Consider the following 27924-nt stretch of genomic DNA (forward strand, 5'->3'; position numbering starts at 1 on the left):
CAAAGATCGAAATGTTAGCACGATGAAGAAAATGTTTTTCCAAACCTAAGACACACCAGACCGCATTTCACGATCCCCAAATAATCGTTAAAATGATGGTTCAATATTGTTGAATAATATTTAATTAGTAAGTAAGATGTACCGTAATTGGTTTTAAACTTTCCAAAACTAGGTATTAAACCAGTTGTAATATTATGACAAAACAATGCTAAATTTATTATTAATAAGACTGAAAACTACAATTGAAATACGTTATTCGACGAAATAACTCATCTGTTTTATCTGACTTGAGCAGTGTAGTTAAGCCGTTTTCTTCTAGGCTCTAATTTTATGAAATTTTCACACACCAATCAAGTTAATCTCCATGAACGGACTTCGCCGATTGTACTTTGAAGACAAATTGCTGGCCTAGTTGCGCCGTTAACGCAGGTCGGCCATTACTTTATGACAGGCAGTTACTCCCTAACAGCTCCCTGAGGAGCCCCCCGCGCAACCTTGTTAAGCTTGGACCCCTCTTCAACATCTCTTCTTATTGTTCACTCGTTATACCTTGCCGTAATCATCACCTTCTTTAACGTCGCCTCTTCCCGACGAAGTTGTCAAAGTTAAAGTGACGACCTGTTCAGCCCTCTGCAACTTTTACTACGTGTTATAACTGTCCGAAACAGTTGTAAACCCAATGATTTACAACCCGCGATCTAAATACTTTTTCTTTTATGAGCGATGGAGCTTTCACCTAGTTTGCGAGGCAACAATGGAACTCGTCCCTACTTTAGAGAAACTAAAGAATTCATAGACTTCGAAATTGAATTGACCGTTGGCCATTGCCACGCGATAAAGCAAACACGACACAAAAAGCCGTTTACAATTCCAATAAATTTATTTATGGACAGGCCTCGTGAGGTTTTGCCATCTCACGGTGACAGGTTTGAAACCATGAAGTAACAGTCGGACGCGGCCGTGCAAATGAATAAACAATAATTAGTGAACTATTCTAGTATCCGGGCTGCGAACGAAGGGCAACCTGTGGAATAAATCGTACACCCTCGAGATCAATTTATTGACCTAAATAGAGCTAATAAATAATAAATGCTATTCATATTTTATGCTCGATCAGATATCAGACTTCTTGAATTAAATTAACGTTAACCGTTTGTCGATAGAATCTCCAGGCCACAAAACTGTACCATTGTACAAATAAAATTAGAATTGGTAAAGAGTTGTGATATATGAAGTAGCTTTCAAACTGGCGGCCATTTATCAAGTGAACTGGGCATGACCTATTTCTCTGTTATGTAGGTAAAATTTCAGGTAATGTCTCATTAAATCAGAAATCTACAAGGTGTTACCATATTACATATATAAAAAAATAAAACAAAAAATTAATAAATAAACTTATTACAGTCACAAAAAAATAACCATAAATAATAAGCGTTATTATTCAACATTGTTTAAATGATAATATTATATAATTATACATCGTTACTTATGTACTGATGTAATTTTTACATATACTTTCCCACCATTACAAGAATAACGAAGAATTAAGGGAAAAATTTAACTTGTGTAAAATTAATAAATAATTTATTAATAAAAATGAATTACAATTAATTAAGGTTTTTAGTTGAGATAAAAAAGTCAATGGCACCAGCAGGATTCGAACCCACGATCTTCGGCTTGATACGCCGCTGCTCTATCTACCACTTGAGCTATCGTGACCTCGATCTACTCGGACACCAACTTCCCATCTCAACCGTACCTTTTGAATTTTCCCTCCTTTTTGCCATTTTTCAAATGTGTAATCGGATTGGATTCTCGACGTCACATGAAACGGCCACGGAGAGCTTTAGTGAAGTATAGGCGAAGATCGTGGGTTCGAATCCCGCTCGTGCCATTGACTTTTGTATCTCCATTAAAAACCTTAATTAATTGTAATATATTAATTGGTCGAGCGGACCACGAAATTAGTGAATTTAATAATAAAAATAAAAATTAATAAATTTAAAAAAATAGTTGCTAAAGTTGCCTATTTCAGGTTGTCTGACTTAAAATTTGAGGGAGTGGATGTGACACACTTATTACAACTTAAAATAAAACTAAAAGTTTAACTAAATAACTAACTTCTTCATAGTCACGTAATTACAATTTTGATTGAGTTGAATATTGCTAAGGGTATTAAATTTACACACACACACGCGCGCGCGCGAACACACACATGCACGCACATACACACACAGTTTTAAACAATTATTGTAAATTTACATAATATCATTATTAAAAAATTGCTAAAATTTTCACAATTTGGTATACAAGGGCTTCTTTCAAATTCAATCATTCAATTATGCTAAAGTACTATCGGTCTAATACTACTTCCAAGTACGAATCGGAATTCGGGACATTCTTCCATCATCTATGCCGAAGCGGGATCCGCATGGCAACAACTTTGGTTCTATTCTGTATCCAGTATGCACTGCAAACATTTTTATCAATCCTAATAGATTACTCACGTATGTAACGGTACTGCCATCCTTTCACCGAAACCCGATCCAGTAGTTGCTTTCAAAATCTCCAGGATCATCTTTCCAGTTTGGAAGTGTGGTTCAAGAAATACAGGCTCAAGAAAACGAAATCCTAGCAAATAACCTTTACCTTTCCTCCATACCACCATCGAACCAAGTCCGCTACCTTGGGCTTTACTTAGATAGTAGACTTACTTGGAACCCACATACACGATTAAAACGGCAAGAACTTAACAAAAGATATGGACTACTCAGACACCTTCTTGGACCAAAATCAAAACTAAGCATACATAACAAACTAACCGCTTACAAAACACTCATCAGACCTATTTGGACCTACGGAGTCGAGCTGTGGGGCTCGGCCAAATCATCCAATATCCAACGAATTCAGTCTTTTCAATCTAAAGTTCTCCGCCGTATCCTCAATGCTCCCTTCTACGTCACAAATCAAACGATCCATAAAGATCTTAAAATCCCTTTCGTGAAAGATCTTATCCATACACGCTTCTTCACTTTTCACTCTAAACTCTCCCTCCATCCTAACTCACTAGCCCTAACTCTTTCCTCAACATCTCACCCTTACAATCCTCCACGCCGTTTAAAACGACGATGGCCTCGTGACCTTCTATCTAACCCACCAAATTAACTTTTACTCCCCCCCCCCAATTAAATAAAAGTTGGTTTCTCTCCCCACTGCCTCCTGGTCTGTCAGGTCTGTCAGATTAGTTTATAACTAACTATTTGCTCAATGTATATTATGTACAGATAGCAATAAATAAAATAAATATCTTTAACTTAACCTTTCCTCCAATCTACTACAACACTCTCCCAGCAACTTGTGACTTTCCATCGATAAAATTTACTTGGAACCCCACATTTGAGTCTCGACTGAAAAGTCTTCTTGACAGTTGACAACAGATCGAAATCCACCACAATATATATAAATCTCATATACATTACAACCAATCTGTACATATTGAATTGAACTTTGCGGTTCAACAAAGCATCAAACCTCCAAAGAATCCAGTCTGAAAGTCTTCGAACCATTGCTCAAGTTCCCTACTTCGGATCTCACCTTACTATTCACAGACCTTCAAATCCCATTTGCCTTCGAAACTTCAAGAAGTCGATATAGACATCAGCTAGAAGTTAACACACAAGTTAAAATGGAGTAAAATACTCATCCTCATAATAGAGTTTGTAAAACCACAAAAGCGAGTTTAACATACTGCCAACCATTTCCAGATATAACATTTTCAGCTGAGGTTAGGGACGACCAGATGCCGTTTGCCTTGTTTTTGAGGGGCAAAAAGCGCCAGTGGACCAAGAATAATAGTTCGACATCCTTCTTCATATACTCGCCGACTAACCGACACTCTTTATTACACGCTTTATTACACTGACGCTGGAGCAAAAATTGTAGAAAGCTGTGCAAATCCGGCGAGAATTTTACCTCTGTGAAAATTTGTAATTTTTAGAGAAAATTCATGCTTGGTAAATCAAAATGTTTTACATTCGTAGGGTTACTCTTATCATTACCTTAAATTAATTAAAGCAGAAAAACAGGAATAAAAGTCTTAGCGTTTTAAAAGGCAACAGGGTTAGAAATTTCAACGCAAGGGGAAGATATGCTTGAAAATATTTATAAATAAATGAAAGACAGGATGCATTTTAAGGACGTTAGAAACAACTTGTTTTCATAATGTGTACATTGTTAATGGACCCATGACTCAAAAATAAACTTATAATTGACAAATTTAGACGTATCTACAAACATTGTTGTTTACTGCGAACCATAGTACTGGAGGAAAAGGCCATTAAAGGGCTAACCTCAAACACTATCAGTTCTGAATTGCAAAACCAAACTAAACACTTCGGAATGCTAGAGCAAACCCTTCTTACTGGCAGAACCTGAATCGTTTTGAGCAATAGTAGTAGACAGTAAATTCACTAATTTCGTGGTCCGCTTGACCAATTAATACATTACAATTAATTAAGATTTTTAGTTGAGATGAAAAAAGTTAATGGCAGTAGCGGGATTCGAACCCACGATCTTCGGCTAGATACGCCGCTGCTCTACCACTTGAGCTATCGTGACCTCGATCCACTCGGACATCAACTTCCTATCTCAACCCCACCTTATGAGTTTTCCCTCCTTTTTGCCATTTTTCAAATGTCGTGTAATCGGATTGGATTCTCGACGACAAATGAAATGGCCACGGAGAGCTTTAGTGAAGTATACTTCATTTTAATTAATTAAATTCACTAATTTCGTGGTCCGCTTGACCAATTAATACATTACAATTAATTAAGGTTTTTAGTTGAGATGAAAAAAAGTTAATGGCACGAGAGGGATTGAAAAATGGCAAAAAGGAGGGAAAACTCATAAAGTGGGGTTGAGATAGAAAGTTGATGTCCGAGTGGATCGAGGTCACGATAGCTCAAGTGGTAGAGCAGCGGCGTATCTAGCCGGAGATAGTGGGTTCGAATCCCACTCGTGCCATTAACTTTTTTCATCGCAACTAAAAACCTTAATTAATTGTAGTAGACAGTATTAATATCATCCTAAAACCTAATTACAATTAATTTTAAAAGATTTTAGAAAGTTGAAAAATGTTTCCTTTTAGTTATGCAATTTGCAATTATATATAAAGAATTTCAACAACAAAAACATCATGACAAATATTTCTTCTTGTTGGACTTTACACGTTCTTTGAGGCAAAAATAAATAAAGATTCAGCGTGATGGTGTAAAAGGCAGGATAGGGGGTAGAAACATAAACGAAATGAAGACAGCTCATAAAGATAAATAAACTTAAGTATTTACGTGAAAAATGTCCATGTTGTGAAATAAAAAAGCTACTGTTGATCATGATTTTATGAGATTTATTTTTCTTTTGTACAAAAGGAAATAAAAGAACCCATTTGATACCTATCCTTTCGTGTTAAAGGGCCATGATAGGAACGAGAAGTGAGGAGGATTGAGAGAGTAAGGGCCGGTAACACAATTTGTCGAAAGAATCTCAAGGGTCTGGGGACGTGTTCAATATGTTGCACATCACGATGAATATTTATTATCGGGCCAAGTGAGCTTCCCCAGGCAGGGCGCTATCTATCTTTGTGCATAATAACAATGATATATTGGCGAAGCCGAACGGCCGGCCAAGTCATTTGCATCCAGGAAATTGATACAGAAATCTGCATGAACAGGTAAATATGTTTGCGAAACAATCCGTACCGAGGAGTTTCGTCCTCGGTCATGATTAATTCAATTGAAATTAATATCGTATCTGACTGGCCATTTACAAAAACAGGGTCGCGATTGTTAGCCCAAGGCTCGTACCTGACAAAAGAGGAGGTTAATAATTTATAAATAAATTTGATTATTAAATATTGAGTTGTTTCCTTTTTTTTGTAAATTATTGCATGGGAAATCGTCCAGATGGATTTATTTCTGTATCAATCATAGTTGTCATACCTTAGCCTTCCGTGAACGTGCTGAGTTGCATAATCACACTTCTTTCTTAATCTTTAAGCATAAGTATTCTTTTCAAAGATATTTTATGATACGTGAGAGAGCAAAACACATACATAAATACAATTTTTATATAATACAAAGAGTATCAAAATGAAGCGATTTAAAAAAGTTTTCTACTGTCATGACATTGGAAGATTATAAATCGCCATTTATGAAATTTTATATAAGACTTTTTTATTGTAGCTTTCAGTAACCGGCTGTTTTTACATGTGAAAGTTGCTATTTGGCCTGCAAGGGGGGAAAAAAGATCTTGACTGTTATTGGGCTCAGGTCATAAAGGGCGTTCCTTCTGAGACGGACACGTGATAACTTTTGTTGTAAAACTTAAGAATACCAAGCTTCTCCCCTTTCTTGTCAGTTTGTACGTTTTACTGCCCACCCATCAGATCTTCTGTCGATAAAAATTTGATAAACAGGATGAAAGTTGAAGTAGAAGAAATACGCCTTCTTTCAAAAATTACGGCCTGTATTGATATTTTTACCATGACACATATTTATTTGTTTTTGTGATAAAATTTCTCAATTGTTATTTAAATTTTGTAGTGCAGGTCTACCAAACGGCTGGTGCCAATGTGAACATAATTTGTAGTAATGTGTGGTGTTTAGTGACAGTAAGATAATGATTATTTGGAGATCGTGAGATGCGGTCTGGTGTGAGTTTTACAAAAACATTTTCTTTATCTTGCCAACGTTTCGATCTTCATTGAGATCATCTTCAGGGCCTGGGACATAAAACATCAATATCTCACTGGCAGTCTAAACACGACACACAAGAATGACACGTCTACGCAGAAAACTAACACTTTGAGTGAGTACAAATACTTTGATTGAATCTAAAATTTCTAGCATTGTTTAAATTCATTTTTTTCACAATCTACATGTATTTGTAAAATTTAACCATGTTTAAAAAATCCCAGGCCCTGAATATGATCTCAATAAAGATCAAATCGTTGGCACGATAAAGAAAATGTTTTTCTAAAACCTATGTCACGACAGACCGCATCTCACGATCTCCGAATAATAATTTGTAGTATATTTTTTAGTTTATTCTATAGATGGATACAAAAAAAAATCATAAATATGTTTTTTGTTTATTTACATGTATCGATTTCGCGGTGCGCCCTCTACCCCTGCTTAGGTGGTTTTTGCTTAAAAACAAAACAAAAACCGATACGAAATCGATACATCTAAAACAAAATAGTTTGATGAAATCGTGTTTTTTGGTTATCCCGTCCATGGAATAAATAAATTATAAAAAAAACCTATCGAATTAAAAATATCAATAGTATTATTATCAATTTATGATAATATACTTTTTAGAATTTGTAATTTTAAATTTTTTTATAATTAATTTTATAAATAATTTTATAATTTTTTATGTGTAAAACTTATTTGCTGTTAATTAAAAATACTTTTATTATTAATAATACAATTTACTTACTTTGTTTGTTTCTTTGTTTTTATATAAACATAATTTATTTCCATTATATTTCGTGGTCCGATTGACCAAATAACATCTTTCAAGTAATTAATCCTTATGTAAGATTTTGAAAATGGCAAAAAGGAGGGAAAATTCGAAAGGTAGGTTGAGATGAGAAGCTGGTGTCCAAGTGGATCGAAATCATGAGAGCTCAAGTAGTAGAGAAGCGGCGTATTTAGCCGTAGGTCGTGGGTTCGAATCCCGCTCGTGACACTAACATTTTCATTTCAACCAATACCTTACATAAATAACTTATTTCATTTTTTAACTAATTATTTCTTGAACGCCATAGACGGAGACTATCAAAGCCTTTATGGTGTATGGAATACCATAAATGTTAAGGAGCAAAATTAATTATAAAAAAACCTATTGACAAAAAGTACTATTTTCAATTTATAATTTATTTAGTGGTAAAATACAAGCAATCGTACAACAGCTTACCTTAGAATCCTATTAGTAAAATAATCTTTTGTTTATCTACATAATTAGGTGATGAAAGATGTTTGCCTCCCTGTAAAAGTATCTTTTTTAAGAATCAACCTTAAGGTAAAAAAAAAAAAGGGTTGAGATCATTTTTATTAATTTATTTTAACAACTTGACCATTAAATCTTTTACAACTTTTTTTTACAGGGCCTTTAGTACTAAAGTCAGAGCTAACTAGTTAGCGTCCGGGGGGTTAAAATTATAGTATAAACCTGCCCTCTTTTTGGCTGCCGCAGCCCACCCTCCCGGGGTAAATAATAATAAAGGACAGCTTAGCTGTAAAAAGGGTGTGGTGCACGACATTGGCAACCGACAAACACCTTATCAATGAGTGAAACTTAAGTAAGATAAAGAATGATTTGGATACGCGATTTTGAAGCAATATCTTTATTATTTTTATTTTGTTGAGTTAAATTTGTGGACTTTGTTGATACTGTAATAGAAACGGCTTAAAAACACGAAATAAAAATGCTTTTGTAATTCCTTTAATTGACTTGGCAAGTTGCGTGAATTGTTATTTATGAAAACATAAAAAATTGATTGTATCTATCTCACACCTTTGTGTGTGCCTACTTAAAACAAAATATTTAGTTCTAATTTTCACGTGAATTCACGTGAAAGTATTAGACATCACACGGTCAAATAAATCCTATTACTTTTGGCTTTCAAAGTCCTTCTTGACGTTTGATGGGTTGAACATTACTTTACAATGATTTATTTAAAATACTTTGAATAAAAGATTTTCGACCTGTCAAAAAAGACGTCAGTTTGTTTAGGTGCATTTGCGTGGAATAAATTGTTAATGCCCTGTTTGTTTACATTAGGGAGTGTCTGGAAGGACAAGCCCCGCTCAGGACGCCGATCGACCTGATAAAACATCAATAGTAAATAAGACAAGATACACAATCAATGATCATCAATCAATCAAATACAATGTCTCTCTAGCCTGAGGAGTTTGCTAAAGTGGATTAATTTTTATGTAAAGAAATCTAAAATACATCCTTTAAAATTACGACAGTAGAGAAGTACAAATTAGGTACGGACTTCATCTGAAGAACAGGACGTTGAATTTGGTTTCCAGGGAAATCTGCTGCTAAATTAAATGCACAATTTCTTTAATAGTCCCGATAGCTAATTATAGTTATAAATAAAGATAACAAAAATTCAAAGTTTCTTTGTTTGCTAGAGGCATGGCCAAACTTTTGGACGTGCTGTTTCACTCACCATATTCAACTCTCAAGGTAAGTCTGTTATGGTTATACAGGAATATCGAATACTACACATCCTTACTGAGTGAATGGTATGTAAATAAGAGAGAATATATTTAACAATTAGTAAGAGAGTGAATGTGTTTAGTTTTAGATATTGCATTGGAGCTGAAATTACCTAGCTGTTGGTAGCTCCTGAAGCCCAACCTCAGCGGCTGGACGGATAGGACCCAGCCCCACCATGGTAAATTACAAAGGTGAATTGTAGGTGGACTGCGAGAGGTGATAGGATCAACTCTGCTTATGCATGTATGTATATACTTGCGCAGGTTTGAACTTATATAAATCAATTGACATCTCGTTCCAGAAAAAATAAAAACTGAAAATTATTAATAATTTATTGTACTAGTTGTAATCTGGGCAAAAATTACATCAAATAAACTCTGACCGATCCCCATCAGACTCCAAAGAATTATAAAATCAAGTCATCCTCAACAAAACTATATTACATAAATTCGTTTGAAGAATATATAGTTGAATGCATTATTTAGAAAGGAAAACTGTTTTTAAATTTAAAAAAATATCATGTCTTTAATAAGCGGTTTCTATGTACATAAATAATTGTAAGTAAATAATTCAAAGTGTTCATTTTTTGCTGGTTACATGGCAAAACATTTAAACGTCCTTCCTTACTCATATACTTATGGTATAATACTACAGATATCTTGTTTTCAAAGTAAAATGATTTAATCATCTTTAGTAAGTAGGCCCGATACTGGCAGACATAATCATGACACATATATTAAATACAGTCATACCACAACTTCCTTTTACATTACCCTTCCTCAGTAAATACGTAGATGATATATTGACAGCCGTTCCCACAGATCAAATTCAAACTACGTTAGATACTTTTAATAGCTTTCACCCACGCCTACAATTTACACATGAAATCGAAAAAAAAATATCATTTTTAGATACACTCGTAATAAAACAACCAGATGGCACATTAATCACAGATTGCTATCAAAAACCAAGAAACACAGATCGCTACCTCAACTGTACATCTCACCATCCTCTTCATACAATAATAAACAGGGCCAAAGGGTTACTTCACAGAATGATTAAACTAAGCCACGAATCATTTCACCACAAGAACCAACACAATTTCGACTTCAAAAATCCAAAAATATTACATACAGAACAAAACAAACATAAACGTAATTTCTTAGAAATGGTTTATATCAACAGAGATAAACACAGCATCAATTACAGAACAGATACATGTAAACTCAGTCGCAGCTACGCCAATACCACCAATCAAATTCAATATAGATAACATACATATATCATNCCAGCTACCTATACTCTCTTTTGCTGTGCTTAAAGAGTGGGGTAAGTAAACCACCGGTTGTGGTCCGACGAACTCAGTATTTGATCCTTCCTTGGCCAGGCTGTCCGCCTCCTCATTGCCATAGTGCCCCTTATGAAATATCTTTAGTAAGATTGCAATAATTCTTGTGAGAGAAAAGATTATCGTGGATCCTGGAAAATCTGTTGACGTTTACATCACCTATGAAAGGTATTTTGAGGTCATTGTGGAGGGTGATATTGGATAGACAGTATGGTTCGTTCGTAATGATTCTGAGGACTTTAGACCGAAAGAAAACTACATTCATTGGATATCGCTATGTTTAGTTGGTCCCATTTTTGTACTCTATAGATTTGAGTCCATGTAGTTTAAACAGTAGTCGGAAGCGTCTGATTAATTATGTTTATTTATAGTGTATGTCAAGATTGAACTCGAGGTAGAGCACATATTCGGCTTTAATGGTAGAAGTATTGTTGAGTATTGCGTGAAGGGTTATACTTTGGTGGGTAAACGGTACCTAGCTGTATCTGTTTTCATTAATCTTTATCCGCCATAATTTGCTTCATTTCGCTATTTGTTGGACTTATGCTTGGAGCTCTCCGAAGCAATTGCGGGATAGGGATTTGAACAACTAAGGTGTAGAGTAATCACTCGGTACTCACTGCTCGGTGGCACTCTAGCTACGCGAAAGAAGTTAAGACGACCCCTGGCAAACTGGGACGAATCGTTGGAAAATATAAGAGCAAAGGTTTAAATATAAATGGTAAATATGGTAGGACTCACTTTAGTTCGTATCATGCCACATCCGATTGATGCTATTGATACGACTAGAAATTATTCTTTATGCTAAGGATGATGATATAGGTATGTGGACTACAACTCAAAGTTCTTCGTGGGGTTGTGGAGTACAAAGGATAAAAGCCAAAGTCGTGGTGTACAAGAAAAAAAAGCAAATTTTTTAAAGTGAAAACAATAAAAGTGTGAAACGATAAATTAATCCGTGTTTTACTGACTGTGTGTGTACAGAAGCACTTTATAATTGAAGAAAATTAAATGTTGTTTACTAGTAGCAATTGCAATTTGGTAAAAAACTGTGAAAACTGTATACAAAGTTATGTTTACTTATTATTGACCAGCGTTTGGCAGGAACATTAATGTACAAAAAAAAACTTTTCACACCTTATTTTTTACCCGGCAAGGAGATCGTTGCGAATAGACAAACGATGTTTATAGGGTTGAGAAATAAATATGGTATAATTGTGTACATGAGGATATGACCCTCATCAGTATGCCATAAGGGTTGGGACCCCGATTACTTATGCAAGGGGGTGGCGATGTCCCGAACAACACAGGGGGAAAAAAGCTTGGTCTCTCAGTCATTAGCAGACTCTGAATCGACAATTAGGAACGCCGCCCTTGTTGAAAATTTATTAATTGACATTTAAATTTGGCCTGGTTGTAGAGCCACTCGAAACCCAGTGCGGAAGAGAATACCCATTAATTTAACTGACATTTTTTTGCCGTATGTACTTCCCGAGCTTTTTTAAAATAATTTTTTAATGGAATATTAATAATAATTCATTTTAAGGCACTGCTTCATTACGGTAAACTAAATACAAACTTTTTACACTATAATTAGCTTACTTTTTCTATTTTGAGTAATCATTTAACAGACAATTTAAATTTAATCATAATTCAACTGGCTTATCTGATGAAGTATAAAACAGTTATTATGAAAAAATTTTAATAATTCAATTTAAAATTAAAAAAAAAAGTTTTAATAATTGACTTCAATACGCAACACGAACTTAAAATGTTATATTTTTTATATCTCTAAATCTGGTAAAACAACAAATAATTTATACATAGCTCTAAATCTTTTAATCTGATTATTTTTAAGTTGGTAAAAGAAGCTTTTAGTTTACATTTTTAAACATAGATTATAAATTAAGGCTTGAGGCTTTATTTTCTTGGAAATGTAAAAATATTGTTTTATACATGGTTTGTTCCAAATTCGGTGCTAAAATTTCACCTTTGAGATTTTGAAATTCTTACGTTGAAAATTTGTTCTTCTATGCTTTTTTGTGCTTCTATGTACAAGCATGGCATTTTAAAATGCTCACCAAAAAGCGAAAGTATTAAATGATGTAAATAATTATTTTAACCATGAAAACCATATATAAAATATATAAGGATATTATTTTAATTCGTTCTCCCAATGAGCAAGTTTTGAATGAGTAGTACTCTCCTTCTTTCAATATCTAGTAATTATATTTTAGATTATTGATAAAGCTTGAAAAGTGGCATGCCAAGCAAAACTTAAAAATATTTTTTATTTAGAAATCGTGAGATGCGGTCTGGTGATGTAGGTTTCAGAAAAACATTTTCTTTATCGCGCCAACGTTTCGATCTTTATTGAGATCATCTTCAGGGCCTGAGATTTACAAACATTGTTTACATATTACAATTACATTTTGGATGTGGAAAAGGGAATTTATACAATGCAAAATATATATTATATATTCAATCAAAGTATTTCAAAGTGTTCGTCTTCTGTGTAATTGTGCCATTCTTGCGTGTCGTGTCGAAATACTTTGATATGTAATATGTAAATGTAAACAATGTTTGTAAATCCCACGATTTTTAAATAAATATCGATTAATCACCACACATTAAAAATAATTGATGGGTTAAAAAACTGAAATAGCGTTTAAAAATAATTCTCATCGTACAAGTTTCAGAACAGTATTTTAACTACATTTTCTCACTTTTTCCCCGTTCACCACACACACGCGCGCCCCAACACACACACACACACGCACGCGCGCACCCACGCGCACTCCCTCTAATATCAATCTAAAATAATATGTAACATATAAGCAATATATAACACAAATATATAACAATAGGTATTGAACTGAGCACCCTTAAGCTTTTTAAAAATAACTTCTACTGGTAGACACTTCTTCAATATAATTAACAATTAAAAACAAGAAAACCGATTAGAAAACACAATTAACATCCAACCCTTATTATTAAGACTAAATTACAAGACGGTCGGTTGTTGGCTCTGTTTGTGTCCTGGTAGGATTGTAGTAGATGTAACGAGTACATCCGGTTCATAAATCATGCTTAGGGGCCGGGTCCCCAAAATGGTGAATTAGTGGCAGCGTGTGTGCATTTAGTCACAAATCATCCGCACAGAATTCATTAATAAATAAATAAAAGTGGGGCGGGGACATCGTAAATATCTTGCACTGTTGGGGGAGGACGCGGCGGTTCTGTGAAATATTTTCAATTTGCATGTGACGTGCTACGCCAGGGACGGAGCAAGGTGTGCTCCTGTTAATTTATTGTATATGGAAAGATATATCGTAACGATCCCTACTGCTTAGATTTTGACCGCAAAAAAACTTGAAATTCAATTTGACAAGCTGTAAAGACAAAAACAAAATCAAAATTCAGCGTTTGAAAAAAAAAATGTGTGAATGTAGATTTTAATTTGACTTACTTCTATACAAACGTAGTATGTGACTATTCAATTTAAAATATATCAGCTAGTAATTTAATTCAACGCCAGTAATTATTCAAACAAATTGGAAATAATATTAATTTAATTTTAAGTGTAGTATAAAGAAGGAGGGATTAAATTCTACCCGCTGAGTGTCGTGGACGATTGGTCACAACACTTTACAATACCATTAGATTTTGTGGTCCGATTGGCCAAATAACTTCTTTCAATTAATTAATCTTTATGAAAGGTATTGGTTGAGATAAAAAAGTCAGTGTCACGAGCGGGATTCGAACCCACGACCCTCGGCTAAATACGCCGCTGCTCGACCAATTGAGCTATCCTGATTTCGATCCACTCGGATACCAACTTCCCACCTTTTTGCCATTTTTCAACCAAAACGTTACATAAAAAGATTAAGTACTACTACGACTATATGGCTTTATTGTTTAATATATATATATATATATATATACAAAGTTTACAGATCGGCAGTATATATTACAGAGCAAGAAAGTCGTTCCTCATGGTTTAAAACCGTCTGAAGGAATAAATATTATATATATATATATATATATATATATAAAAATAGTAGATCGAAAGAATTTAAAAACTTAAAAAACAGGCGAATGATGACAGTAAACAGTGATAATAATGTGTACAACTTCAGCCGAAGGTCGTGGGTTCGAATCCCGCCCGTAACACTGGCTTTTTTATCTCAACCTTACATAAACTTTACAATATGTTTTACAAATAATTACCAATTAAAATTCCGTGGGCTGTGCACAGAATTTGAATTCAGAACTGCTAGCGTGGAAAATACGCGAGTCGGACGCCATAACCACTCGTGTACTGCGGTCCCTTATTTTTCGTTTAAGCCAGGGCAGATTTTGTTCACCAGAAAAAATTAGAAATGGAAATTTTTATCTTGTCTTAGAGAGTGTAGCTTACTAAAAAATCAACAATGATTATCCATGATAAAAGTACATTAATATTCATAATGCATTATTTATTTACATATATTAAGATAGGACTGATTCTTATGATGCGTTTCTACACGTGTAAGGCAGATTCACAACCTATAAATTATAAAATTTGAAAAACACTGTTTAAAGCGGAAAAGCCAAATAAAGCTTATTTGCTACATCTTTACATAAATGTATATTTATCTTCCACGCCGACCTTTACGTTGTAAATCACGTTTACTATTTTTTTCAAGCAATAATAAATTTTCCAGAAACTACCACCCATTTTGGCAATTAATAGTTTTTAACTAATGCTCGACTGGTTATATTAGATATGGAAAACCTGGTGAATTCGCGTGAGAAATAAACGAATATATTAATACAGACATAAATTGTCTTGAGCAAAGTCAAGAACATTTTTCGAATACAATTTAATATAGAATCCATCTATTTTATAATAGTAATTGAAACAGTAATAAAGTGTGCCTGATCTACGATGCTAGATTTACAGCGAAAAATTTTAGTAATTTATAATTGAATTTTTGCAGAGTTGATATATCAAATATCAAAAAACCAAAGAGAAAGCTCGACGAAAAATTATATATGTTGCATATAATCAAAGCTTTTTAGTTTCTGACAATAGAGGAAATGTTTTTTTTTAAACTATGAGTTCTAGCACATAACAACCCAGTGGCATTTCAACACTGAATGTCATTATATTTAGAATTATTATTTGTAGATTGTGAGATGCGGTTTGGTGTGACGTAGGTTTTAGAAAAACATTTTCTTTAGCGTTCCAACGTTTCGATTTTTTTTTTTTTTTACGAGGGTTCACAACAGCAGAGGTCATATACCCTCAGGGTGCCGGTTTTTTGAAATTATGTTGTGTTCGAATGCAGGGCCGCTGGATTCGAACCCGGGACCTTCTTACAGTGATGAGCGCCGTGTCAACGCCTGAACCGTTGCGGCCACCGACATGTTTGTTTAAATTTTATAAATACATGTAGGATGTGACAAAAAAATAAATGTCAATAAATCCCAGGTCCTGAAGATGATCTCGATAAAGATCGAAACGTTGGCACGATAAAGAAAATGTTTTTCTAAAACCTACGTCACACTAGACTGCATCTCACGATCTCCAAATAATCATTAACTAACGGTCACTAAACACCACACATTATATTTATAATTAAATTTCATGGTATTAGCATTTTGGGTCTACTTTTTTCTTTGTGTGTATTAGAAATAACTGTTTACACATGTGAGGTATTCTTCAAATCCAATATCCTCTGCTAGGATACAGGGAATTATAAACATGGCTGTAAAAGGGGAGTGTTGTTAGGAAGGTGGAGGTTTCGAATTTCCCAAACAGGGCCAACAATGGGGAAAAGGCAGAGGAGAGCTTTCTCGAACATTTTACGGAACTGGTTTGTCAATAAATTGCTTTTAGAACAGGGTGTTTGATGGTTAAACGCAACGTCCGACGAGGCTAATGCATAAATAAAACGTTAAATATTGATGCAAGGATATCAGGGTCGGGAAAGACGGAGCGTGAAGGCGGGTTGAATAAACACGTCGAAAATCTCAGGGAAATTCGCAATTTGGATGCACAATCGTGATTACAGGTGCCGGGGGAAATTCGGGTCAATATTTTCTTATTGTCTTCTCCATCATGCTGTCTCATTTATCACAAATTCGTATCTACCTTGGCCTTCGTCTGTCCAAGACTCTGTCTGCACCCTCTGTTGTAATATTAAAAAGGATAAAACATGGCTCTTCTAACCTGGGCCGAAATTTGGAAAACAAACTCGCCTAGGCAGCAGGCCCGTTACACCCGCACGACGGAAGATAAATTATGAGGGAATAACGTAAAATTATGACCACTCTTGGCAGTTTCTCATTACCTTAGAGCCAGTTGCGGGTTTGGCTCAATCACCTTTAAAGTTGGGCAATTGAACCGTATACATTCGCCAGTCGACTAAAACGATTTCTCATCAGTAACAATATCAGATTCAATGCACATTACATACAAACAAACAAGTCACAATAATATAATCATGTAATCAAGATTGCAATCAAAATGCCCAACTCACAACACCAGGTGCAAATCTCAATATTAGATTAACCCCATGGCGTTTTATAAATGATTATTTTTGTTTTCTGAAAAAAATGGCCAGTTTTCTTTTTAAAATATGAACATTAGTTGATTTATCCTATTTAATTTATTTTTTATTATCCAGTTAATCATGATTTAATTTTGTGAAGGAATCTCTGACATTTCAATGTACATTAAAAAAGAAAAAAAAAATGTTCACTTGTATGATTTTGTGCCATATATCTATAATGTGATTATGAATAACACTTTAACATGGGGGCGTCGGTGGCCGCAACGATTTAGGCGTTGACACGGCGCTCATCAATGTACGGTAAAGGTCCCGGGTTCGAATCCAGCGTCCCTGCATTCGAACCCGACATACTTACAAATGTTTTTTTCTTTTTCAAAAACACCGGCACCCTGAGGGAAATAACGTCGGCTGTTGCGAACCCTCGTAAAAAAATAAATAACTAAAGCTACTTATTGTTATTATTTGCCAGCCAGCAAAAAAAAACCTAACATTAGGATAGAATACGTTCCACTTTTTATGAGATTTTATTATTATGGTGGTATAATTTGTTTTGTACAAAAACCGTTGTATTGAGTTGAATAAAAGTTAATCTCGTATACGTGATCCTTTTATCAAGAATAAAATAAAGGAATAAGTTAGACCCGCATGAGTTTATATATCGCTTTTATCTCCTTATCTACCTCCAAGGATGTTCAAACTGGCAGGGGAAGCTCTTCTCGACGTGGTCTTTTATTTAAATATCCTTATAAACCTGTGTTAAGAGTTGCGAACAGGCCCGATGGGCATTACTTTTTTACCAGCAAATACAAGTTCGTCTGTACAAGATCCTTTACATACGATATATACACATATTATATATTAAAATATATATCTAATTCCATGGAATATTTCATTGTAAAGTTGGGATACAGATGTTTTTTACATATTGAATATCAAATTGAAATTTTGGTGCATTACGCCACTCACTGTAATTAGTAGCAACATTTCATTGAACAGCATATCATTTGAGTGAATATATTATTAAATAGACATCGAGGTTATCAGTGAAAGTAATTTATCAAGCATTATAACCCTTTTACCGGTTCAATCATAGTTTCTGTGCAAGGAAGAACTCGAGGGGAGGTAAGACCCATCTTATCCATATGGGTACATTTTTATCAAATTCTGTTCGATCAATTTGAATTGTGTGTTGGTGAATGTATAACAAAAAATTACGACAAATAACAAACTACAAAAAAAATCAATTTTTTTTAGTTGAAACTTTTTTCTCACAAATTATATCCTACTTTCAACTGTTCTAACACATCTGCTTAACGATTCTGAAAATGGATTGTTAACTTTACGAGAAAAATGTAAAATGGTGTGAGAAAACGCGATTCTTCAGGAGAGACAAAAAAAACTGGAAAAAAACGAAATTCGCGCCGAAAAACGTCAATAAATAATGTGTGGTATTTAGTGACCTTTAGCCAATATTATTTGGAGATCGTGAGATGCAGTCTGGTGTGACGTAGATTTTAGAAAAACATTTTCTTTGAGATCATCTTCAAGGCCTGGGATTTATAAACATAAATAATAAATCCCAGGCTCTGAAGATGATTTCAATAAAGATCGAAACGTTGGCACGATAAAGAAAATGTTTTTGTAAAACCTACGTCACACCAGACCGCATCTCACGATCTCCAAATAATCATTAATAAATATTATGCATTATATGACGTTTCAACGAAATAGTTGGTTCTCTTTAGCTATGGTTTAGGCTTTATAAATAAAAATCGATTTCAGGGTAAAATCTAACTAGAAACTTTTTCGAGCTCAGTTTAAGAGTTGTGAACAGGCCAGATGGGCATTACTTTTTTACCATCAAATAACACTTCGTCTGTACAAGATGGGATCCTTTGCGTATGATATATATATGATATATATATGAGATATACACATGATATATTATTATATATTTAATATATATTATCTAATTCTATGGAGTACTACATTGCAAAGTTGAGATACAGATATTTTTTTCCATGTTAAAAATCAAGACGATTTTTTTTTCAGTTTGTGATAAATCTGTAGGTAGGCTGTCATTATTCAAACTCGCCATTTTTTCACCCCAATAAATAAACAACAAAAACCAACTGAATCTGTTCTTTTGATAAATAGGATTGTAGAAGGATATTTTTATTTATTACCTTCCAATTTTATGTATTCCAACTATTTATGACTAAGTTTATACACTGGTACAATAAATTAAAAGCGTTACAATACTCCGCCCACTTAAATTTTGATGAGCGATGAAGAAGTTTAGCCGGGGTCAGCAGTTTCATCCTTGTTGATTTTCAACATCGAGACAAAACGTATTAACATTCAATTGTGAATAATTAATCAAAAATTGTTTACCGCTCTAATGAAAACAGAGCTAATTTGTTTTAATTAATTAATTCTGATTCCATGCTGTAACGTTGTTGCTTTCGAATTACCGAAGGTAGGAAACCCTTTATGCATGCGGGAAGTCGACAAACTTTTTGTCCTTCAAAATCACAATTTCCACTCGCAGTTTGAGTTTCAGACTTTTCTGAACAAATTTGGTTCTGTGTCTCCTGTTGTCAATTCCTTGGAACCGGCAAAATTCCGAAACCATGAGACCATTTATGAAATTTTCAGAGATTATGCGGGATTCGTTTCTAGATGGTTCCCAACGAATTTGTTGAAATCGTCTCAACTGTATCGCCTGTACTTGCTATATCTTTGAAATCATACCATTTGTCAGATCTTATCCAATTATCAGGGATTATGTGGGTTCCTCTCTAAATGATCTCTTATTAATTTTATATTGCTCACTTTTTTTTAAAACTAATGTGCCATAACAGATAACATGACTGGGCTTAAGAAAAGGTTCGGGCGTAGCACAGAACAAAACAAATTTTCAGTTGTTCCTTCATAAATTATTGGCACAACGTATGACAATGTAGATGGAAAAACTAATTTATTTTTATTAGGTTTCGTGGTCCGCTTGACCAATCAAATTCTTTTCAATTAATAATATATTCTTTTTATGTAAGGTTTTGGTTGAGATAAAAATGCAAGTGTCACAAGCGGGATTCGAACCCACGACCTTCCGCTAAATATGCCGCTGCTCTACCCCTTGAGCTATCGTGACTTCCATCCTCTCGGACACTAACTTCCCATCTCTTCACTAAAGCTCTCCGTGGCCATTTCATTTATCGCCAAGAATCGAATAGATTTCACGACATTTGAAAAATGGCAAAAAGGAGGGAAAAATCAAAAGGTGGGGTTGAGATGGGAAGTTGGTGTCCGAGAGGATCGAAGTCACGATAGCTCAAGTGGTAGAGCAGCGGCATATTTAGCGGAAGGTCGTGGGTTCGAATCCCGCTTGTGACACTTGCTTTTCCATCTTAACCAAAACCGTAATTAATTGAAAATGTAAAACTAATGTAAAAAATTATTAAAATATATTTATCCGCTCTGACGATTAGATAATCCATAGAAAAAATTCATTTTAGTTTAAAAGTATTAATTATTATCTTAATTTTAATCCTTTTATGGCAATAATATCTTTAATAATATAATTTTTGTAGAACCATATATGATATAGTAGTGTTTTTCAGGTGGTTCGGCTCCTTTAATATCTATTATTAGTGGGCTTAAAACTAGCCCCTGACAGTAATAATACAATGTTATATGACAATATATGCTATAGCATAAACTTTTAGTAAGTTAATGGACTACTATTACTGCTAGTACAAGGCCGTAACATAGAAATTGTACTTGGAAAATTTTCACGCATCTCAGCCTTAAACCAATTGTTAATTGACATAAAAAGTGATGATTATTGCGAAAAAAAAGTATGGCTTTAAAAAGTATATTTTCAATTATAATTGGATTCGAAATATGGCGGACCCTCTATAGTTCAATAGATGATTTGGAACAGCGTTATCGCTATATTATTGGGCCAGTCGAGAGTGAATATCAGCGGGTTCAGGAAGTAAGAGAGCCCAGAGCCAAGGGAAAAGGGGTCTTTGATCCAACTCCATCGCAAAGTTGGTGAGATTACCCCACGTACCGTTATAGTACCGGTATTATATCAAAGTTATCCTATAACCTGCACAAGAGATTACGGCCTTTGTGCTTCTATAATCATTTGCTTTATATGCTATTTATAAACATCTTTCTTAGTGTTTTCCCTGGGTCGAGGTGCCTTCGAGTGAGGGTGGATAATGTCCTGTTTAAACTCCGGCACTTAAACCGACAAACCTCGCCCACCCTTCCACTATAGCTATACAACATTTACGCTCCTTGGAAAATTAATTCCGGATTTACCGGTACTGGTTAATTTTACGCTTCGGCAAGTACTTACTCGTTCCGTAGATTAAATCAAGCATTCCTCATCTGAAACAGAAAGAAAAATATAATTAAAAACCAAACTTAAAAAAAAATTACTTTTAATCCCGACCCAAGAAAACATTAAATTTGCTTGAATTTCCCCTAATAAATTTTGCAATTAAAAAAGATTACCAGTTGTCAGAATATTAAAAATGCATTGGACAGTAACCTAATTAAATTCTTGTTTAAATGTCAACCATCAGTATATACAGTTATATTATATGTTGTTTTTATTGAACTCAATCGATTGGTGCATATAAAACCTCTGCTGAAACGCTGTTGCAACAAAGGTCGAAATGTGAACTTTTACAAACCAAATGGTTTCTTCATTGAAAAGATGGTAATTAGAAAAAGGACATTTATGTGGAGAGTAAATGGAAAAATTATTACAGTGAAAGTCCTTGCTATATCATGCTCGATTTTGCTTTATAATTGCCCACGATGATCAATGCTATTCAAAATAAATTTATTACAAAAAGCTTATTTTGATAAAAAATTCTTGACAAGCGAGCGAATAGTTATTTGTGAAAAACACCATTGACATTAGTAGGTTACATACCAAGAAAATATTTTTATCGAGATTTTGTCAACATGTTTTTCGTTAGAATTCCTTACATTAATACAGCGAGAATAACCTGACCAGAATCATCATAATTCACAGGAAATTTTATGTATCTATTGTTGTTTAGGGATTCTTTTTTTTCTTATACATTTATTAAATTATTTAAATTTTATTTTATTTAGGTTTATTCATATTTTGCGTATCAAAAATAGGTCTGGTTGTAAAAATAAGACACTTAAAAAGAAAATGTTTATTACCTAATTTAAAAAAAATTCTAAATAAGGAAAAATTGGTAAAAACCCGAGGAATTCTGTCGCATTCATCAAGAAGAGCCGTTTCACTTTTTTAGGGTGTTAGGACCTGGGTACTCGTCTCTTAAGTTGGTCTCAAATGTGTTCGATTGGGCTCAAATCTGGACTGAGAGCTGTCCACACCAAGCAATCAATTCCAACCTCATTCAGGTAGTCATCCACAATACGTTCTCTATGGGGCCTAGCATTATCCTGCATTAGGAAGAATCTGTCACCCATGTGGGGGGGGGGCAAAGAGCACTAATGATCTTCCATTATGTTTTGTAAGTACGTCTGTGAAATTAGAGATCTTCCTCGCACAACAACCAATTCGGTGCCAACGTCCAAGGAATGCCACTCCAGACCACCAATGACCCACCGGGTAATGCTAGTGTGATTTACACTCAGAATCCTGGCAACTTCGCACTGGCTGTATCCTTCATCTAATAATGTTATGACCCTGACACTTTCATAATCACTGAAATGCCTGACTGGAGTCACTGAGAAAAGTTTAAGAATAAGTTACAATTAATGAAGGTTTTGAGTTGAGATAAAAAAGTCAATGGCACGAGTGGGATTCGAACCCACGATCTTCGGCTTGATACGCCGCTCCTCTACCACTTGAGCTATCGTGACCTCGATCCTTCATTTGTTGTCGAGAATCCAATCCGATCACACGACCTTTGAAAAATGGCAAAAAGGAGGGAAAACTCAAAAGGTGGGGTTGAGATAGGAAGTTGGTGTCCGAGTGGATCGAGGTCACGACAGCTCAAGTGGTAGAGCAGCGGCGTATCAAGCCGAAGATCGTGGGTTCGAATCCCGCTCGAGCCATTGACTTTTTTATCTCAACTAAAAACCTTAATTAATTTTAATATATTAATTGGTCAAGCGGACCAAGAATTAGTGAATTTAAGAATAAGAATAATATCAAATGAAATCAACGAATGAAAAAGATTAACTGAAAGCGATCTTTAGGCGTAGCAGAATACCACGTTTTGTGCAAGTGGGATTAATCAGTACAAAAGTAATTAAAAAACGTAAACAAAACATTATTTACTGTTTATTTTAACGACGATAGCTCCTAATTATTTGTAACTATTGTAAAAAGATACTGGATATAATTTAAACTAATATAAATTGAACGGTGCGTTAAAATTGTCCATCAGTGCAATTTTGCCCAAAAGTTAGAGTATAGAAAGGCAAATTTATGTAAGTAGACAGGGCTTAAGCTATTTATCTAGTCATACATCCATACTGGAGTTGATATATTACAAATTTAAAAAAAATATACTGCTACACAAATCATATACAAAAAAAGTTTGTGATAAGATTACACTTAAACACATGTCTGCTGTTACTCTTGACTTACATTATGTAGTTTATAAATTCGTTGTTACAATTAAAAACTACCAAAAACGCCAAGGCTTGGCCAATGATAGTTTTGCAGCAGTCGGGATCTTGTGAAATCATTGGGACTAGTATAGAGGAAACAGTCTCACATTAAGACGGATTTATTAGGGGGAATTTAACATTATGGAAATTGATTATTTGGAGATCGAGAGATACGGTCTGGTGTGACGTAGGTTTAGAAAAAAATCTTTTCTTTATCGTGCTAATCTTGATCTCCAAATAATCACCAACTAACGGTCACTAAACACTACACAATTCTTCACGAGACTAGCGAAGAACATGGGATTCTACGAACAGATATCAACTACATATGGACACCAAGCAAATATCCTGAAATATCGTCAGCAATGAAAAGAAATTTGCAGCGGCTATCAATCAGAGAACCTTTTTGTTAAAATGGCGGCAATACAAGGCTCGGAAGATGATCTCCATAAAGATCGAAACGTTGGCACGATAAAGAAAATGTTTTTCTAAACCTACGTCGCACCAGACCGCAACTCACGATCTCCAAATAATCATCAACCAACGGTCATTATGGGAATTGTTTTCAATTGAAACTGATACTTTTAAACTCGTCTATGTAGTTTCCTTCTGTATGAAAAAAAAAATTTTAATACAAAAAATGCCTGGCACAGTGGCAATATGAAGTTCTACTGAGATGCGATTATTGCTAGTTGAAAAAGGTAATTAAATGGTATGATCCTACACTTCACAAACAGAAGAAACAGTTCTTACTATTTTTCTTTTAAGTGACTGCAATGGAGTAGGAAACATTTTTATGTTACAAGATTTCTCCCAGCATAAAATGCCATACTAAATAAGAGACTGAACGAGAGCATAATACATTTTCTGAAAAGGAACTCTGCATTTATCGAAAGTCAATTTTCTTTAAATCCATGACAATCATTTTCTTATTTACGAAACAGTATGATTGAACCTGTTAAGGTGGTCATCTATTGACCTTCTTGATATCTTCTAGAAATATTTCACACCATTAGAAATCATTTGGATATTTAATAAACGTGGTTCGTAATCTTTGATGTATTAAGAGGAGTTTAGAAATGCATTTGCTGTAAAAATTTTGTTTCAAGTACTCCTGAGTACGCATATAATTGGTCTCCTTTTCATGCAAGAGAGATTCCATCAATAGAAAAGCTTCAAACGAAAGCTACTAAAGTTACGGCTTATAAGTTTGGTTATTTCTGGTATAACAATAAATTACAATGATAGATTGGACTGGTTAAATTATTAGTCTTTTGAATCCCGTCGCACTTGCGGATCTTGCTCTGCCTTGGAAGATCCGCAATAGAGTTGTGGATGCCCCTGACCTACCCAATAATCTATTCTGTGTTCGGAGAACTAGAACCGATGATTTACTAAATTCTCCGATGCCTAATAATAAGGTTGCTCATTCGGTTCTCGGGTGAAACTGGTGTGACTTCCTAAATATATTCAAGGTAAGAGTCACTAGTTTAATTTCGACTGCTCATTAGGCCAGGTTTCATGTGGTTTTTTGTAAATAAATAAATAAACCCAAAAGAGTTATTATTGGCCAATGAAATATAATTTATGAAACAATTAGCATTTGTTCTGCTGATCACCTTACGAAAAACCTACAAGGAACTATTTTTTTATATTAAATCCATTATATTTCGTGGTCCGAATAACTTTAATAATATTTAGCCAAATAACTTCTTTCAATTAATTAATCTTTTTATGTTAGGTTTTGGTTGAAATAAAAAAGTTAGTGACACGAGCGGGATTCGAACCCACGACCTTAGGCTCAATACGCTGCTGTTCTAACCTCTTGAGTTATCGTGACTTCAATCCACTCGGACACCAACTTCCCATCTCAACCTACCTTTCGAATTTTTCCCCCTTTTTGCCATTTTCAAATGTCTGTAATCAGGATTCGATTCTCGGTGACACATTAAATGGCTACCGATATTTTTATAATTATAACAAAGTAAGTATAACAACAAACAAGGAAAGAACTTTTTTTCTTTCATTTTAACAATTTATTGTAAACTCAAATATTTTTCTAAGAAAGTTTCTAATTCAGTCAAGGATTAAAACAAATTTTAAACCAATGGATAATTTTACTCAAACCGACTCCGGCCAATTAATAAGTTACTCCCTGCAGTAAAAGAATGAATAGGGGAACACGAAGACGAGTCCGGGGGAGCAGGGTTAAAGTGATATTTCAAAGCAATTTGCCAAATAGGACGACTGTCTCCCTCCTTTCCTTCCGATTTATAAACCATGGGCTTGGAACGGGCAGAACTCCGAGACCGGTGAATAATTTAGTCGAGTTCCCTTGTCTAGCTTCTGCACGGTATCTTCATCCTCGATGACTGCCCCATAAACTGTCAGCTACGAGGAACACACATCAGTAATAACAATTTGAAAACAATTTTTTAAAACCATCCTTTCTCTTTTATGGTTTTGATGATTAAATTTGGCAACGTTTCCTTTGGTTACGTTTTGTCAAGAGGATGAAAGGGATCTTTCAATTTGGAGCTTGTTGATGGTTATGCTGGAAAAATTAAATTAGCGAGAAACGTCCCTCGGGGCTCAATAATGTTACTGGTAAACAAATTGAATATTCAACTTAGGAAAAATATACACAAGATCGACCATACGGGGTAGGGCTTCGGAAACTTCAGATAAGGAAAATTTTCTGCTATCAACTCAGACAAGTTATACGCCGCGGAGCAATTGAAAGTTGGAATTTAGTTTGTAATGAAGTAAAAGCAATTTTACTAACTTCCAGATTGGATTACAGGGGGGAAAAAGAAGCCGAATATGGCCCTAATGAAAATTAGCCGGCCGTTGTGGTGGCGTGTCCCGAAGATATTGTTTAGCCTTTTTTCTCACGGAATGAAAACGAAAATGGACAGGTTTGTAAATTGAATGGTTCTCGGTGAATTAGAGAAGTAAGAACAATCAGTTTTTTAATTCTTTTATTGTTGATTCAACAGCAAAAAGCTTTTTCTCCATCTGACTTCGTACAATTACGAAGCTATTTTGGATAAGCAGACCAACATGATCAAAAACGACCAAACTACAGTTTCTTATCATGGTTGAATAAATACATTACATATACACACTGGAATTAGTAGCAACATTTCATTCAACAACAACATATCATTTGAACGAATATGTTAAGAAGACACCAAGGTTACCAGTGAAACTAATTGATCAAGCATTATAACTTAATACTTTTACCGGTTCAATCATAGTTTTTTGTACCAGGAAGATAACTCGAGGGGAGGCAAGACCTCAAAACAAATCAATTTTTTTTTTAAGTTGAAACTTTTTTTCTAATAAACTATATACTACTTTCAAAATTTCTTAGCCATTACTATTCTAACACAGCGGCTTAACGATTCTGAAAATTAATTATTAAAATTGATTATAACTTTACGAGAAAAATGTAAATTGGTGTGAGAAAACGCGATTCTTCAGGAGAGACAAAAAAACTGAGAAAAAAAACGAAATTCCCGCCGAAAATACGTTAATAAATAATGTGAGGTATTTAGTGACCGTTAGCCAATGATTATTTGGAGATCGTGAGATGCAGTCTGGTGTGACGTAGGTTTTAGAAAAACATTTTCTTTGAGATCATCTTCAAGGCCTGGGATTTATAACCATAAATAATAACATAAATCCCAGGCTCTGAAGATGATCTCAATAAAGATCGAAACGTGGGCACGATAAAGAAAATGTTTTTCTAAAACCTACGTCACACCAGACCGCATCTCACGATCTCCAAATAATCATTAATAAATATTATGCATTGTATGACGTTTCAACGAAATAGTGGGCTCTCTTTAGCAATGGTAAAAATCGATAAATAAAAATCGATTTCAGAGTAAAATCTAACTAGAAACTTTTTCGAGCTCAGTTTAAGAGTTGCAAACAGGCCAGATGGGCATTACTTTTTTACCATCAAATAAAAGTTCGTCTGTACAATATGGGATCCTTTGCGTATGATATATGTGAGATATACGTATGATACACTATTATATATTAAATATATATTATCTAATTCCATGGAGT

General features: G+C 34.5%; 1 protein-coding gene across 2 annotated transcripts in view; it reads right to left on the bottom strand.

Annotated features, from left to right (window-relative positions):
* LOC106667948 (irregular chiasm C-roughest protein-like) overlaps positions 1-27924 on the bottom strand; it is a 278000-nt gene that overhangs the window by 48408 nt on the left and 201668 nt on the right. For both annotated transcript variants that reach the window (XM_014396265.2, XM_014396267.2), the window contains one exon: positions 21575-21606. In XM_014396265.2, coding sequence (XP_014251751.1) covers positions 21575-21599 — 25 coding nt within the window. In that variant the 5' untranslated portion in view covers positions 21600-21606. The remainder of the gene's footprint in view (positions 1-21574; positions 21607-27924) is intronic.

The sequence above is a fragment of the Cimex lectularius genome, unplaced genomic scaffold (genome assembly GCF_000648675.2).
Source record: "Cimex lectularius strain Harlan isolate CLEC.00 unplaced genomic scaffold, Clec_2.1 scaffold42, whole genome shotgun sequence".
Classification (NCBI taxonomy): Eukaryota; Metazoa; Arthropoda; class Insecta; order Hemiptera; family Cimicidae; genus Cimex; species Cimex lectularius.